General features: G+C 39.6%; 1 protein-coding gene across 1 annotated transcript in view; it reads left to right on the forward strand.

Moving 5' to 3' along the window:
- The first annotated feature begins 3,721 nt into the window (after window positions 1-3,721).
- The window catches only part of PTH2R (parathyroid hormone 2 receptor), a 102,934-nt gene continuing 89,220 nt past the window's right edge, over window positions 3,722-17,435 (forward strand). Inside the window, exon 1 of the mRNA XM_024738377.1 lies at window positions 3,722-3,798. Coding sequence (XP_024594145.1) covers window positions 3,736-3,798 — 63 coding nt within the window. The 5' untranslated portion in view covers window positions 3,722-3,735. The remainder of the gene's footprint in view (window positions 3,799-17,435) is intronic.

The raw sequence follows: 17,435 nt of genomic DNA on the forward strand, positions 1-17,435 counted from the left end.
AGAACAAAGAAAACCCCAAGTCAGTAGAAGGAAAGAAATCATAAAGTTCATAAAGATCAGAGCAGAAACCATAAAGGTCAGAGCAGAAATAAGTGAAATAGAAATGAAGAAAATAATAGCAGAGATCAACAAAACTAAAAGTTTGTTCTTTCAGAAGGTAAACACAATTCATAAACCCTTAGCCAGAGTCATCAAGAAAAAAAGGGAGAGGACTCAAATCAATAAAATTAGAAATGGAAAGGAGAAATCACAACTGACACTGCAGAAATACAAAGGATTATAAGAGACTACTACAAACAACTATATACCAATAAAATGGGCAACCACGAAGAAATGGAGAAATTCTTGGAAAGGTACAATTTTCTTGGAAAGGTACAATTCTTCCTGAACCAGGAGGAATTAGAAAATATAAACAGACCTATCACAAGTAATGAAATTGAAACCATAATTTAAAATCTTCCAACAAACAAAAGTCCAGGAACAGATGCTTCACAGGTGAATTCTATCAAACATTTAGAGAAGAGCTAACACCCATCCTTCTCAAACTCTTCCAAAAAATTGCAGAGGGAGAAACACTCCCAAATTCATTCTATGAAGCCACCATCACCCTGATGCCCATACCAGAAAAAGATATCACAGAAAAAATAGACCAATATCACTGAGGAACATAGATGCAAAAATCCTGAACAAAATACTAGCGAACAGAATCCAACAATACATTAAAAGGATCATACACCATGATCAAGCAGGATTTATCTCAGGGATGCAAAGATTCTTCAATATACACAAATCAATCAATGTGATACAACACATTAACAAATTAAGGAATAAAAACCATATGATCATCTCAATAGATGCAGAAAAGCTTTTAACAAAATTCAACACCCATTTATAATAAAAACTCTCCAGAAAATGGGCATAGAGGGAACTTACCTCGACATAATAAAGGTCATATATGACAAACCCACAGCAAGCATCATACTCAATGGTGAAAAACTTAAAGCATTTCCACTGAGATCAGGAACAAGACAAGGATGTCCACTCTATCCACTCTTATTCAACATAGTTTTGGAAGTCCTAGCCACAGCAATCAGAGAAGAAAAAGAAATAAAAGGAATACAAATTGGAAAATAAGAAGTAAAACTGTCACTGCTGATGACATAATACTATACATAGAGAATCCTAAAGATGCCACCAGAAAACTACTAGAACTAATCAATGAATTTGGTAAGGTTTCAGGATACAAAATTAATGCACAGAAATCTCTGACATTCCTATACATCAACAATGAAAACTCAGAAAGAGAAATTAAGAAAACACTCCCATTTACCACTGCAACAAAAAGAATACATTACCTAGGAATAAACTTGCTTAAGGAGGCAAAAGACTTGCAGTCAGAAAACTATAAAACACTGATGAAAGAAATCAAAGATGACATAAACAGATGGAGAAATATACCATGTTCCTGGATTGGAAGAATCAATATTGTGAAAATGACTATACTACACAAAGCAATCTACAGATTCAATGCAATCCCTATTAAGCTACCAATGGCATTCTTCATAGAATCAGAACAAAAAATTTTATAATTCTTATGGAAACACAAAAGACCCCAAATAACCAAAGCAATCTTGAGAACGAAAAACAGAGTTGGAGGAATCAGGCTCCCTGACTTCAAACTATACCACCGAGGTACAGTAATCAAGACAGTATGGTACTGGCACAAAAACAGAAATATAGATCAATGGAACAGGATAGAAAGCCCAGAGATAAACCCACGCATAAATGCCGGAGAGGGTGTGGAGAAAAGGGAACCCTCTTGCACTGTTGGTAGGAATGTAAATTGACACAGCGACTATGGAGGACAGTATGGAGGTTCCTTAAAAAACTAAAAATAGAACTACCATATGACCCAGCAATCCCACTACTGGGCAGATACCCTGAGAAACCTGAAACTGTTTACAATAGCCAGAACATGGAACCAACCTAAATGTCCATCCACAGATAAATGGATAAAGAAGATGTGGCACATATATACAATGGAATATTACTCAGCCATAAAAAGAAACGAAATTGAGTTATTTGTAGTGAGGTGGATGGACCTAGAGTCTGTCATACAGAGTAGAGGGTGGGAGGGAGACACAAGAGGGAGGAGATATGGGGACATGTGTATGCATATGGCTGATTTGTTTTCTTGTGCAACAGAAACTAACACAGTATTGTGAAGCAATTATACTCCAGTAAAGATCTATTTAAAAAAATGGTATGTACAGTACAAGGCCAATCTTAATTCAAAATAATTATGAGTAGACAAAAGATTAGGTAGAGAAATTTGGTTGGATTTTATTTTCCTCCGTGTGATTTTATGCATTTGCAAAATTTTCTCTTTGAATATGTATTATAATAAAAAATGTGACTAAGAATTTTTAAATATATCTTTTCCCTTGAGTTTCCAAAAAAAAGTGAACGCTATTGGTCCGCAGCCCCGGGGTTGAGGACCCCTTATTTAGATCTTGTTACTTTCAAAAAGCACATGAAATTGTTTATAATAAATATCTGTACTATAAACAATAAAAATAGAGGTAGGAGTGAACTTTTTCAGAGACATAGAATTAGAAGTAAAAGTCATCTATTTCTAGTGTTTTAGACCTGGCCAGTCATTAGTTATCTGTTTTAAAAACAAACCCAGTTTTCACTTTGCACTCAAATGAAAACCAATGGTGGCAAATGTCAAATCCGAGGAGGTGAGGGAATTTTTGTGTTTCATCTATGGGACTCATTCCTTCCCAACTGTATCAGATCCTCGGAGACTGTATATTCTTCAACTCAGTGTCTGTGAAGCAAGGTCTCTGGCACCTTGATGATTATGCCTGTAAGAAAAATAAAGAAAAAGAAGGCGTTCACGCACAAAAAACTGTTAAAGAATATTAAATAGTTGTCTTTCTTTTAATGCATGGATCCAAAATATAAAACGATCCCCAAATGTTTCGACCCAGAGATTTCTGCTGGAGCAAAATCTCTTTTTCTCTCTCTCCTTCATTCACACACAGACGCACGCACGCACGCACAGTATTATTACAGTGGTTAGGAGAACGGCAATCAGAGAACTTTAGCGCTGTAGAGACTGCTGAGCCCAGAGCCCTGGATGGAGAATGCGCCTGGCCTCGGAAACCTTTAACCACACTGTCCAGGTCGCGGTGGCTAGTGGTCAGCGCGCGTCTGGACAGGAGGGAACTTTCGGACACTCCCGACGACCCAGGGCTTCCCTCGAGACAGGGCGTTGGAACCAGGGACAGAGTGGAGGGAGGAAGAGACTGTGTGAGTCGGGGGTGGCGGCAGCAGCGCTCTGGATCGGTCGCCCTCGGATCCCTCGGGCTGCGGGACAGAGAGACTCGGAAGAGGAGCGCGAGCGCCTCCCCGCCGCCCCCGCAGCCACTCAGGGCGCGCACGGATCCACTGGGCGCTGGGGCCGCGAGTCCAGGCCGGGACTCGAGCAGCTCTCCCCGGAAGTAGCAACCAAGGCGCGAGCTTCCGCGCGGCAGAACGGAGACCGAAAGGCACGGGGCTCGGACAGCCTGGCCCCGGGCATCCCCGACTAGTGGCCTCGAGCCCGACACCCCAGCTGCGCCGCGCTCCCGGCCACAAGTTTGCCTCGCGCCGGCCAAGTTGCGAGTGTGAATCTTTCCTCGGGCTTCAGGAGGAGTGTCCCTGTTCCTCGCTCGGGCTGGCTCGGGTATGGCCGGACCCCACCTCTGGGGGTGGCTGCTGCTTGGCGGCTGCCTCCTCGCCAGAGCCCAGGTAAGAGCCCCTGTCCCGCGGCACCTGCTTCCCGGAGCCTCCGGCCGGTGTTCAACGTTAGGGCGGCCGAGACCAAGGCGCGCGCGGGCGCTGACGCTTACACATTCACGCACTAACACACTCAGAAAGAGACAGACACACACACAAGTGCACCCGGCAAGGTTTGACAGTCATTTAGTGGAGCTGCAAAGATATGCTATAGGTGAATGATGTCCTGGGGGTGGGCACTATTCCGACCAGCATCTTGGCATCTGCAAAGTAAGAGGATATTTATGAACAACGGGGTTCCGGGTCAGGAGGGTTGAGAGGTGAAGAACTTTTCTTACTCTTAGTCTCCTTGATCCCCGTTTAATTAATTCAAATTATTTTTTGTCTGCTGGCAATTTACCGTCACTTTTTTTTTTTTTTTTTCGGTACGCGGGCCTCTCACTGTTTTGGCCTCTCCCGTTGCGGAGCACAGGCTCCGGACGCGCAGGCTCAGCGGCCATGGCTCACGGGCCCAGCCACTCTGCTGCATGTGGGATCTTCCCGGGCCGGGGCACGAACCCGTATGCCCTACATTGGCAGGCGGACTCTCAACCACTGCGCCACCAGGGAAGCCCGTACCGTCACTTTTGAGAACTTAAATTTCTAGGATTGTTTGTGACCACTGTCTGAAAGGATAATTGACTCTCCCTGTTACAGAATCACGTATCATTAAAGCGAGGAGACTAGATAGAAAAATACATATAACTTGTTAAAGCTGAGTTATGTTTAGACTAAATGGTAGTTGTCATTTTCATACTGCTAATATCGTTTAGAGATTTTCTGGGTGATCTTTCACAATGGAGCCTTTCTAATGCGCAAGCCACAATTCATCCTCACATTTTTTTGAGTCAAATAAAATGTAGGATTTACACTCAGCTTTTTAGATGAGCTAGAAAGAGATGCTTGTAGTGTAATGCAATTTAAGAGCTCTGTAACTTTAAATGGAAATCAATGTTATTTCTCTTTTCTGTTCGGGAGGGGGCGCACTTTGACCGTCAAATAAAGCCCCAAATTAGGTGTTTTTTTTAAATTCTTTCCGCATGAGAAAATTAAGGCATTAATTTATGTACTGGTACTGTCTAAACTTAATACTATGTTCTTGGCTTTCAAATGGCCGGTTTAAATTTGTTATTCTAAACGTGCAGTTTTTTTTTTTTGTTTGTTTTGTTTTTTAACCACATCGCTACATATGTTAATAGAAATAGGTGTTCTCCTAAATACTGGGCTTTATGTAATATGACTAGGATATTTCAAGTGAACTTAATATGTTAAAAAAATCAAACGATGTGTGTTATACATTGACTAATAGGATGGTCAATGAATACTCAAAAGTAGAGTATGCTCTAACCTGAAAAATTTCACCAAGGTAACAGAAGGAATTATGAATGAATGGAAAAACTCTTAAGAATTTGGTGACAGTTATAGAGCTCGGGTGATCTCTAATGTATTTCCTGCATTTCTCTCTCATAAGATATTTGGATAATATGCTTGAAAACACCACTTCCTTGTATAAGGGACAAGTGACCTCTAGCCATTTATTTTATTCAGCGTTCCAGATTACTTTTTCTAAGGAAATAGACATTGTTTAGTACAACGGAGAAGGAAATCACTGTGCAATTATGGGAAGAATATTTAGCTTTCAAAAAAACAATCAGAACATTGAACGCTTTTCCTATGATTTTAAACCAAGGTTTCTCAACATTTTGGGCCATATAATTCTTTGTTATGGGTGCTGACTTGTACATTGCAGGTTATTTAGCAGCATTCCCGTCCTCTCCACTAGAAACCAGTAGCAGCTCCCAACCCCTGCCTTGTGGTAACCAAAAACATCTCCCGCTATTGCCAAACGTCCCTTGGGAGGCAAAATCGCCTCTGGTTAAGGCCCATTGCTTAAAACCCATTTCCATTTATATTTATAGATTAAGAATTATGTGAAATGAGTTTGTGATAATACGTTACATTTCTGGCACTCTAAACAAAATCTGAAGGTTACATTAAAGTGATTTACATTGACACGCTGACACCTTCTTTGATCTTCAGTTTCTTCATTCCCAGCAAAGACATATATTAAAAAATGTAATATATTGATAGAACAACAAAGGAAACTCATCCAAGCAGAATGAGCTTGTGTAGAATAAATGTTTACTATCTGGCAAACATTGGATTACATTACACAATAGGCAACATAGGCCAGTACTTGCAATTGTTTTAAATATCCCTGTGGGTTTTGGCTGGTGAAGATGCTGCCTTTGCCTCAGTGCACAGTTCAAAAGCCATGAATTCATGCATCAGGCATCATTGAAGAGCCCAGAAATGCAGTTCCTAGAGTCAGAGTGAGGACAACTGTGTGAATATGTGTAGTATTTTCTTTATTGGAGGGTAAAACCTGAGAAAGGTAACAGGGTGGGGAAGCAGGATTGGACAAGGAGAGACTCAGACTGGGCTGCAAACCTGACAAAGTCTTGGCCAACCCCATGGAGAGCTCTGGGGCAAAGGTTGCCCATCATAGTCATCCTACATGGTGAAGAAATGGCCATGTCCTGGTTCTTCCACTGTGCTCAGTCATCGGCTAGGGTTTTTTTGTATGATTGTTGACTGGGATCCAGAGCTGAGACAGATGCTTGAAAGCACTGCAGCTGGAGGCTGTTAGCCAACTGCACTCCTTCCAGACAGGTAGCTGGTTCCTTCTAGAAGGACTGTCTCAGTGGTGTACCTCCATGGCTGTTCCCTCCCTTACAAAATTATCAAGGAACAACACTGGTTTTGCTGGGTTTGAGAATGGGCTGACGCCACGTGATGCAGGCACCTTCTCCAGGCTTCAGGGCTGCAGATCAGTGGGGCTCTCAGTGTGTGAGAGGAAGTGAGTACAAATCCACCACCACAACTGGAAAAATTTCCCAGGAGCTCCTGACATACTGAGTGGAAGTACCTCAGTTCCATAGAGTACCAGGTGTGAGCAGATGCCAAGGCAGGGCTGGTTTCCTGTTCTAGTTATTACTCATTTTTGCCTGAGTGGAATCCCAGCACCACCGTAGACATTCTGGTACAGGGGAAGGAACACTGGCCTGGGGGCTGGGAAAGCTGCATTCAGATCCCTCCTCTGATAACATGCAACCTCCTCAGGGCATGAAACTTGATCTCTCCAGTCTTCCTCTGTGCAGTTAGGAGGATGGGCTTTACTGACCTTCCAGCGTGATGATTCAGGGTCTCCTGGAAAGTCAGAAATCTCTTACTGGGTGGGAAGAAAATGATGACCACATACCACATACTGTGGTAAGCACTTTATCATTATTTCCTTTAATTCTCACAGTAACTTTATGAGCTAGGCACTGTAAATTGTTCATGCTTTATAAATGAGAAAATGGGGCTAAGAGATGTTACGTAGCACTCTTGGGTCACACCGCTAACAAGTAGAGTAGCCATGAGTCACACGGGGACTTCTGCTCCTGAACCCACCCCTCAGACTGGTGCCCTCAGCGTGGAGATCAGACGGGCATCAATTAGCTGGATTATGTATACACACATGCTCTTTATCAGCAATATCCACCCCGGGTCTATTTCCCCAAGAATTTCTCACACAAGTCCATAATGGTTATTGCAGTAATTCTGTGGTGTTAGAGAGCTGGGAACAATCTGGGTGTTCAGTGGGGTATCAGGCAGCAATAAAAAGCAATGGATTCAATGTACGCAAAGCAGCGTGAATGAAATCCTTAAAATAGGCTGAGATACAGCACAGAAACAATGAGATGTATATTACCATTTACGTACATTCAAATACATACACATAAAACAGCAATACATATTGTATCAACATATTTAGTTAATATTTTGTATATATATTTCACATAAATGGTTGTGTATGGGAAGGTAGAGAAGGAGGAGTGGGGTATAGAGATACAAGGGGATAGATAATCAATCAATCAATCAAATAAACCAACATGCTGTACTGGAAATTGTAGTGATAATAAATGGAATTACCAACAAGCCATTATTGGTAGACTTAAGAATGAAGACATAGGGCTTCCCTGGTGGCGCAGTGGTTAAGAATCCACCTGCCACTGCAGGGGACACGGGTTCGAGCCCTGGGCTGGGAAGATCCCACATGCTGTGGAGCAGCTAAACCCGTGTGCCACAACTACTGAGCCTGCGCTCTAGAGCCCACAAGCCACAACTACTGAGCCCACGTGCCACAACTACTGAAGCCCTTACACCTACAGCCACTGCTCTGCAACAAGGGAAGCCACTGCAACGAGAAGCCTGTGCACTGCAACAAAGAGTAGCCCCCGCTCGCCACAACTACAGAAGCCCATGCGCAGCAACACAGACCCAACTCAGCCAAAAATAAATAAACAAATAAATAAATAAATAAAATGGGGGCAATAATGACATTTATCTCATAGAATGTGAGAGTATTAAAATCATATAAACAACAAAAGCCTTAAGGTGTCTGATAATGAAAATGTCAGCTCTTTCCTTCTATCAGCCAATTAGTAAAGAGCTTTTTAATGGAATGATTATTAGATTGAGATAATTTCTAAACAAGATTGGGGGTAAGTGAAGGCTTTTAAAAGGGGTATGTGTGTGTGTGTATGTGAATTTTGCAAGGCTATTCCCTCTGCCTGCAGCACTCTTCCGTCTATTCCTTATGCTTTCTTTTTCAGAACCCAACTCCTTCAGATAACAATAGGACATTTTATTCATAATGCTGATAGATGTTATAGTTTGCCAGTTATTAATGAGTCCTTGATTAACATCTATCTCCTCCTTTGAAGAAGTTGTTCTGAAGACAGTACAGCTAATCATAAGGCAGTTGCAGCAGTCTTATAATCACTGGTGTGTCCTTGTAGAAGTGGAGATGCAGGGAGGCAGATGCATTCGAGAGGTAGAAGGTACATTCAACTGAAGGAAGAGTGGGTTGGGGCAGGTATCATCGATGAGTTAGATTTTTAGATAAGCTGAGCTGGTGGAGCCTGTGAGATATTTAGGAGAGGGTTGGGTATTGGATTATGGAGTTTAAGAGAAGCTCTGGATTTAGCATCATCCCTTTTTAAATAGGGAGTACTTGAAAACACATGAAAGAATGATATTCTCAGTGAGAGTATAGTGGAATTAAAAAGGGTTGGCTAACTAGTTTGAAAAAAGACATGCAGATTGGTTTTCTATAAGATTACCCCTGAATTGTAAATTCACAGGGGAAAAGGGGCTAATAAGCAATTTGGAACCCTCTGTGACAATTAGCATGGTGCCTTTGGGTGGTAGGTTCTCCATAAATGTTTGATTAAGATAATTTGTATTTCTTTTATTCATCTTCTTTGATCCCACTTGGAACTCAAGTCTCTGATCATTTACTCCAGTTTTTTTTTTTTTTTTTTGCGGTACGCAGGCCTCTCACTGTTGTGGCCTCTCCCGTTGCGGAGCACAGGCTCCAGATGCACAGGCTCAGTGGCCATGGCTCACAGGCCCAGCCGCTCCGCGGCATGTGGGATCTTCCTGGACCGGGGCACAAACCCGTGTCCCCTGCATCGGCAGGTGGATTCTCAACCACTGCGCCACCAGGGAAGCCCTACTCCAATTTTAATTGAAAAAATGTCATTCTATTCTAAGGATCAGAGATGACTGCCCTGGGTATAAATGATGCAGTGCAACGTATATCTGGTCACAAAGATGGAGGAAAGAGAGCTGCTGGTAAAGCAACCCTGAGGGAGTTGAGTGTTTCCAGAGATCTCTTGTCTTAATAACTGACAAACTAGCAGGCTAAATGTTGAGCTTGCCAATTAGTCCACTGGATGATAGAATTTTATAGACTCTCAAAGAAAGTAAATCATAGCTTTCTGGAGGAAGAGGGAACTACACAAAATGGTCAAGATTATGGACCTTCTAATAGGAACTGAATTTGGAATCTGTGTTTCCTATTCTCATGCTATTACTTATCTCAAAAACTCAGTTTCTTCATCCCAAAAATTGGGGTGAGAAAAAGTAAAAAAAATGGGATGACCTAATGCCAGTTATTTTTTTCTGACGTGTATTACATGAAAACCTCATGATAAGCATTTAATGTAGTGGCTGTCACAGAGTTTGCTCACTGTACGTATCAGCCATCAGTGTTGTCGTCATCATCATCATTACCATAATTTCTATCACATTTTAAATTATTGTTTGTATAGAGAATCTCTATTATTTTTATTTTTTGATTCATACCTATGAAGTTTATTCCTGAACAGTAACAATTTTCTCCAATATCTGTATCTGTCCTTTCTTTCTTTTTTTAGAGATAACTTTTATTTACAATAGTAACATTAATAACAAACAGTTACTGAGCACTTCATCTGTGACTGTGTTTTACCGTCATATTATTTATCTCAGATTATAGCCCAAGAGTGTAGATTTTATTTTGTTCACTTTGTATAGATCAGGACTATGAGAACTAGTATTTCATGGATTTCTAGAAGGTACATCTTTTTTGTTTTGAATACTTTATTTATTTATTTTTTGTAATTTTTATTGGGGTATAGTTGATTTACAATGTTGTCTTAGTTTCAGGTGTACAGAAAAATGAGTCTGTTATACATATACATATATCCACTCTCTTTTAGATTCTTTTCCCATATAGGCCATTACAGAGTATTGACTAGACTTCCCTGTGCTATACAGTAGGTCCTTATTAGTTATCTATTTTATATATAATAGTGTGTATGTGTCAATCCCAATCTTCCAATTTATCCCTCCCCCCTTTACCCCTTGGTAACCATAAGTTTATTTTCTACATCTGTAACTCTGTTTCTATTTTGTAGATAAGTTTATTTGTAGCCTTTATCTGTTACTTCTTTTTATCTTTTTTCTTACGTTACATTAGCTAGAAATTCCATATAAAGTTGAATGATAACAGTAATTATTGTGGGCATCTTACCTTGCTTATTACTTCAGTGGGATGCTTCTAAAGATTTATCATTAAGTATGATAGTTGCTCTAGGTTTTTAATAGAAGTAACATCATTGCTAATTTTGTTAAGTTGTTAAATGTAAGGCTAGTATAGAACTTTTGAATGACAACATGTATAATTTTTAAGTCACAAATGATACGTTATTTCTTTAAAAAATGTCATATTCGTTGTATTGAGCTCCTGTCACAGGTATTGGACTACTTGAGGGCAGGAACTGATTCTTAATCATTTTTCTAGAGTGAATGGTACCAGTAGATGCTCATTAAATATTGGTAAGTGTTTTCATAATCATAGGTAGAAGGGCTATTATATATTGCTTCTTAAATTAGCAACTAAGTAAAATACTTTTGTTATTATGAGATATAGGATAAAAAATTCAAATGTCTAGCAAACAAACAAAAATGTTGTTATTTGGCCAACTTTTCAGTGCCTTGTCTGCCCTCTCTCAAGAATTTGCCTGGATTCTTTCCCCTGTATGCATCACCAAGTTAATTTCCAGTTTGTCCTCTAGATATCAGCTCATGTGTACCTTATTCAGGAAAGCCTGGCTTATCCAGTAAGGCAAAAATGTCCTTACAATAAGCTCTCAGAACACTGTATATCTTACTTTCTCTTGTAGCATTTTTCAGAGTTGTAACTTAACATTTTCTGTGATCATGGTGTAATTACTCTTTCTCCTTTTCTAGACTGCAGTTTTCATGAAGGCAAAGGCTGTACTTGTTTTTGCTCCTTTTTGTATCCCAAATGGCCAGCACAGAGCAAGAAATCATAAACACCACTTGACTAAATGAACATTTAGTCAAGTAAAATAAACATTTCTCCGTAATAAAATATAGTTCCCAAGTTTTCTTGGTCCTGCAGAGATTATGAATATTTTGGTTGATTGAAATGGCATTAATTACACATTAATAAATTGTGTTCTGATTTTAAATTAAAAAATACTCTTTGGCCAAATATTTATATGAGAAGATTGGAATTGTATATATGTATATATATGTATAATTAAGGTAATTAAGGTAAAACTGCCTCTCTTTTATGAAACCATTTACATCAAATTGCAAACTGGCTGAAATTTCCTAGATGAGAATAGTTTATACTGCTTGTCACTTTCCTTACTTTTATAATCAGGTTAGTTCTGTTTTCCACGGTAAAAAGTTTCTCAGTTATTTTTTAAAATACATTTTTTTTGACAGCAGAGATTGTATTTAACAATGCAATTTTGTGGCATGAGATATGCCTGAGCTTGAATATTCTTCTGCCTACACTGTAACAGAACCTGCCTGTAGCAAGCCACTCATGCGTGTAATGAGTACCAAGGCGGGACTTCTCCTCTCAACCTATATTCTGGCATCTCATTACTTAGATGAATAAAGTCTGTAAGACACAATATTCAGAAGCTTTTGGTAGTTATCTACACAAAACTTAAGCTCAATTTTATGTTGATTAATTGAGCTTAGAGATATCTAAAAACTGGAAGAAATCGTGAGTAGATACGTGGGGCTTTCCTGCATCCTCAAGAATGCCTTTTAAAATCATTCCAAAGACACAGCATACTTCTATTTCCCACCCATCAGATTGGTAATATTTAGTTATAACATTTTGTTTGTGAGTTTATTGCATTTCTTACCACTCACGGTTATAGTGTAGTCTGAGAGCCATATTGTACCCCTTGACCTACCCCCAGGCAAGATCAATGGCTTGAATTTCTTTTATGTCTACCTTTTGCCACAGTATCTTGCCCTTGGGAGGATTAAACGAATACTATTGAAATAAATACTCTCAACACTCCTCAGTGCTAAACCAGCACAATCAGTGTAGAATGAGTAGATGACTGGCCGATGGCTTTTCTGTGAATTTGAGGAGTTGCCCCCAATGAAAATTCTTTTTCCCCAGGACTTTTTTTTTTTTTTTTTGCGGTACGCGGGCCTCTCGCGTTGCGGAGCACAGGCTCTGGACACGCAGGCTCAGCGGCCATGGCTCACGGGCCCAGCAGCTCCGCGGCATGTGGGATCTCCCCGGACCGGGTCACGAACCCGTGTCCCCTGCATCGGCAGGCGGACTCTCAACCACTGCGCTACCAGGGAAGCCCCAGACTTCTCATTTTTAATTCAATAAAATTGCACTGCGTTACTAAGTATTATGTTCATTGTGCAGGTTCCGAAAGTGGTTAAGAGATGGCTCTGTTCTCCAAGGAGCTTTCACTCTACGGGAGGAGACAAGATTGCTACTACTGCAAAAAGGAGCTCTTGGCCTCTGCTCTTGACTTCTGTCTCCCCTCCCTGCAGGATCTGTTCCTTTTCCTTCTTTCTAATATATCTTGTCTGTCTTTGACTTACACATTTTTGCAGTGTGAATGGTAGATACTCAGCTAGAGCTGGGAAAACCTCTGCCAGAGGTTTCTCATGTTCAGCCTTTTTTTTTTTTTCTCTTTTTACTTCACTAAGTTTATTTTGGTCGAATATATTTAGAATGTAATAAAAGTATAGGCTTGGTGATAATAGCAGTAGTAATAGTTAACATTTATACAGTGTCCACTATATAAAGGCACTTAATTAGGCATCTCTATGCATTATTTTCTTTAACCCTCACAACAATCTCATGAGGAAGGTAATGAGCATTTTTATTGCCTCTCCAAAATCCGCTCCATTTCTTACCAATTTTGTGGCAAACAAGGACAAGTGGTAGAGTAAGTGAAAAAAAAAAAAAAAGCAAAACTGAAAATCCCTGCCCTCATGAATTTTACATTCTCCCATTCTCCTGAAGCCTGCTCTACCTATGGAGTCAGATGTGTGCACCAAGAAATTTCCTTATGTTATCTAGTTAAGCATATTGTTGGCACAGTTTTACGCTGAAACTACATAAGATCTGTGCTTTAATTCTGTAGATATGGGAAAACAAAGAATAACTTACCTATTAACGTCTTCTCATTAAAATTTCAGCCATGCTAGATGACTAGGTTCTAGAGATTGGCTATTCAACACAAGGCCCATGGTTAGCAATATGGTACACTTTTTTTTCCCCCTTAGTTTTTTTTTTCTTGGCACTTAGTGCACTTAAAACTTGTTTAGAGGGTAGATCTCATGTTAACTGTTCTTACTACAAAAAACCGAAAACTAACAAAAGGGTCAGAAGTACTCTTTGGGAGATGTTGGCTGCATCTTTTATTTTGATCATGGTGATGGTACTGTGAGTATTTGCACATGTCCAGACTCATCAAATTGCACACATTAAATATGTGCAGCTCTTTGTATATCAATTATACCTCAAAAAAGCTGTCTAAAAAAAGGTATCCTATCTAATTAAAAAAAAAAAAAGAAACAAAAAAACCCCATAACTTTTTATTCATGACAGTTCCAATTGGCAAGTATTGATACTTTGATGGTCTCTCATGCACCAGACAATGTGATAGTCACTGGAAATATAAATATAGTGAAATACATGCTCATGTTTTCAAGCAGAGCATGTTCAGCATTTTTGTAAATGTTTCTAAATTTGAGTTAATGTTTAAACCAGCCTTTGAGTGATGACGGTTCCTTTGGGAGAGGAAATCAACTTGACAAAACACCTTATTGTTGAATTGTAGCCTCTTGTGTCTCTCCCCCTAGTCTCTCCAAGGTTTGTGTCCCAAGTTACACTGATCTCTCACAATGTTATCAAATATAGCACCCCCGTTTTTGCCCTTAGTGGGTTAAGTTTTGTTGGTTCAAAACCTCAGGAGCTCCCCGGGTAAAATGTGAAATGGCTTCTGTACACGGAGGGCAAGGAGAGATGGAAGAAAGAGGCAGATCACTCCACATTGGTAGGTGGCAGGTTTAATAAGCAAGGGAACTTAATATGAAGCTTGTCTTGGGCAGCAGCAAGATGAGTAGGTCTCCACACTCACCTGCCACCATCTTATAAGTTGATATAGAGGCCTTACCTAGGTTCAGTCACGTGTACCATCCGGATGGTCTCAACAACATGTTCTTTCAAGGCTGCGTCCATGAAAACAGCTCTCACTGTGGAAACAGTGGACAAAGTGTGCATTCCAAGGGCAGGGGAGGGGGTGAGGAGCCTCTGATTGCCTGGGTCCAGCCCTCGGCTCTACCTGTGGTCATGTCCTCTCGATAACCTCCCCCAGCAGTTTTACTTTACCTACAGTAAGACCATAGACTTTCACTTCTTACTTGTTCAGAGCCCCTTTATCATTCCCAATCTATTAACTAAACTGCTCAATACAGCCTACCTTTTCCTCCTTTTTTCTCCTATTATTCACTCAGCTATCTAAGAACTGTTACATCTTGGCCTCCTCTTTTTTGTTCATAAAACTAGCTGTTTGTTGTCTGATGGAAAACTAGCTGTTTCTGATATCATTATATCATAAATTAGGAAACCAAAGTTTTATTCACACCTTTTTTGAGAGGCCTTAGAACATTGTTTAATTTACAAGTTCTCATTGTAATTTTTCTTTATTCGCTTAATAAGCATGCACAATTTTTATGGCTAATGAGTGCGTAGTGTTTCTACTATGTGAAACTTTACCTTATAGTTTGTTGACCTATTAATGGTGATTTTACTTCATTGCTTTTGCTCAAAATTATTCTCTTCACTGCTGATGATATAATACCAACCATGTTAATTTTCCAAGCCACTACTCTTTCCCAGGATCCTACAACTGTGCCACATGACAGATGTGTTGCCTGGGGTGGTAACACCAATTATAAATGGAATATTGGACACTGCAGTTTGGCCTGTAGTGTGATTTTTCTGTAACTCAAATTCTGGTTGCCTACTGCCTGAAGGAAATGATCTTCTTGATGATTTGTTATGTCCCCACAAAGGTCAACACTGTGTGTGTGTGAGGAGTGGCTTATTTATTTATTATTTTATTCTTTTTTATATTATATAATGTGATTTGCAAAAAAGTGTACAACTTGATGATTTAATATCTCTATATATTGTGAAATGATTACCACTGTCAAGTAACCCATTCGTCACCTCACGTAGTTATCTTTTGTGTGTGTGTGTGTGTGTGTGTGTGTGTGTGTGTGTGTGTGTGTGTGTGTGTGTGTGATGAGACCACTTAAGATCTACTCTTAGTGGGAATTCCCTGGCGGTCCAGTGGTTAGGACTTCTGGGTTCAATCCCTGGTCAGGGAACTAAGACCCACAAGCTGTGCAGTGTGGCAAAAACAAACAAACAAAAACTACTCTCTTATAAAAATTCAAGTATACATACAACATTGTTAACTCTAGTCACCATGCTCTAGGTTAGCTCCCCAGAGCTTATTCATCCTATAACTGGAAATTTGTACCCTTTGACCGGCAGCTCCACATTTTCCCCACCCCACAGCCCCTGGTAACCACCATTCTAGTGTCTGGTTCCATGAGTTTGACTTTTTAGGTTCCACATATAAGTGAGATCATATACTATTTGTCTTTCTGTCAACACAGTTTTGATAGTGCTAATTATTGTCTGCTTTCCTTTCCACATGAGATGGACTCTGTCATAGTGCAGCACGTTATCGAACAGGCTTGAATGACAGAATCAGTCCTGTGTGAGAACATTTCCTTGGGAGATAGGAAACTTGGCTTTTAGTGCACATTTTACTATAACTGAGCTGGGTGACCATAGATAAGTGGCTAAACTCTGGGTTTCATTTTTTATTTGTAAAGAGTAGAAGGTTTTGATCTTTAATATATTAGGGATTCAGACTTCTTCAAATTTTCAATATAGTTTTAGCTTTTAGAAAGAACTTTATTGAAATTAGTATGTAAACATAATAGGAATCCAAGATAAAATCTGCCTACATTCTCATTTAGTCTTTGGCTATTCACATATTCAATGAATACATACTTTCAGTTACATTATAAATGAAACTTCATATGTTACTTTTTCACTTGACATACATTACATATTTTTCCAAAAAATGACTTTTTTTTTCTGTTTGACACACATTTTTCCTCCATCTTTCCTCTCACCACCATTCCACCGTCCCCATCCCACTTAGGTAATATGTGTCCTTCCACCTTTTTCTCCATAACTCATTTGATTGTATAAAATATAAACATACATGTAGGGGTGAAATAGCATTTTGTTCATGGTTTCCTTTGCTGTACAGAAGCTTTTTAGTTTGATGTAGTCCTACTTGTTTATTTTTGCTTTTGTTGCCTTTGTTTTTGGTGTCAAATTAACAAAACAAAACAAAACAAAAACACCTGCCAAGACTGATGTAAAGGAGCTGACTTTGTATATTTTCTTCTAGGAATTTTATGGTTTCAGGTCTTGCCTTCAAGACCTTAATCCATTTTGAGTTTATTTTTGTATATGGTGTAAGATAGTGGTCCATTTTCATTCTTTTGCATGTCCAGTTTTCCCAACACCATTTATCGAGGACACTATCCTTGAAAATTAGTTGACCATATATGTGTGGGTTTATTTCAGGGCTCTGTTCTGTTCCATTGATCTTGTATCTGTTTTTCTTCCAGTACCATACTTTTTTTTTTTTTTTTTTTTTTGTTATTACCGGGGCACGAACCCGTGTCCCCTGCATCGGCAGGCAGACTCTCAACCACTGTGCCACCAGGGAAGCCCTACCATACTTTTTTGATTACTATAACTTTGTAATATAGTTTTAGATCAGGAAGTGTGATGCCTCCAACTTTGTACTTCTTTTTTTTTTTTTTTTTAA

This window comes from Neophocaena asiaeorientalis, unplaced genomic scaffold (assembly GCF_003031525.2).
Source record: "Neophocaena asiaeorientalis asiaeorientalis breed wild unplaced genomic scaffold, Neophocaena_asiaeorientalis_V1.1 scaffold258, whole genome shotgun sequence".
NCBI lineage: Eukaryota > Metazoa > Chordata > Mammalia > Artiodactyla > Phocoenidae > Neophocaena > Neophocaena asiaeorientalis.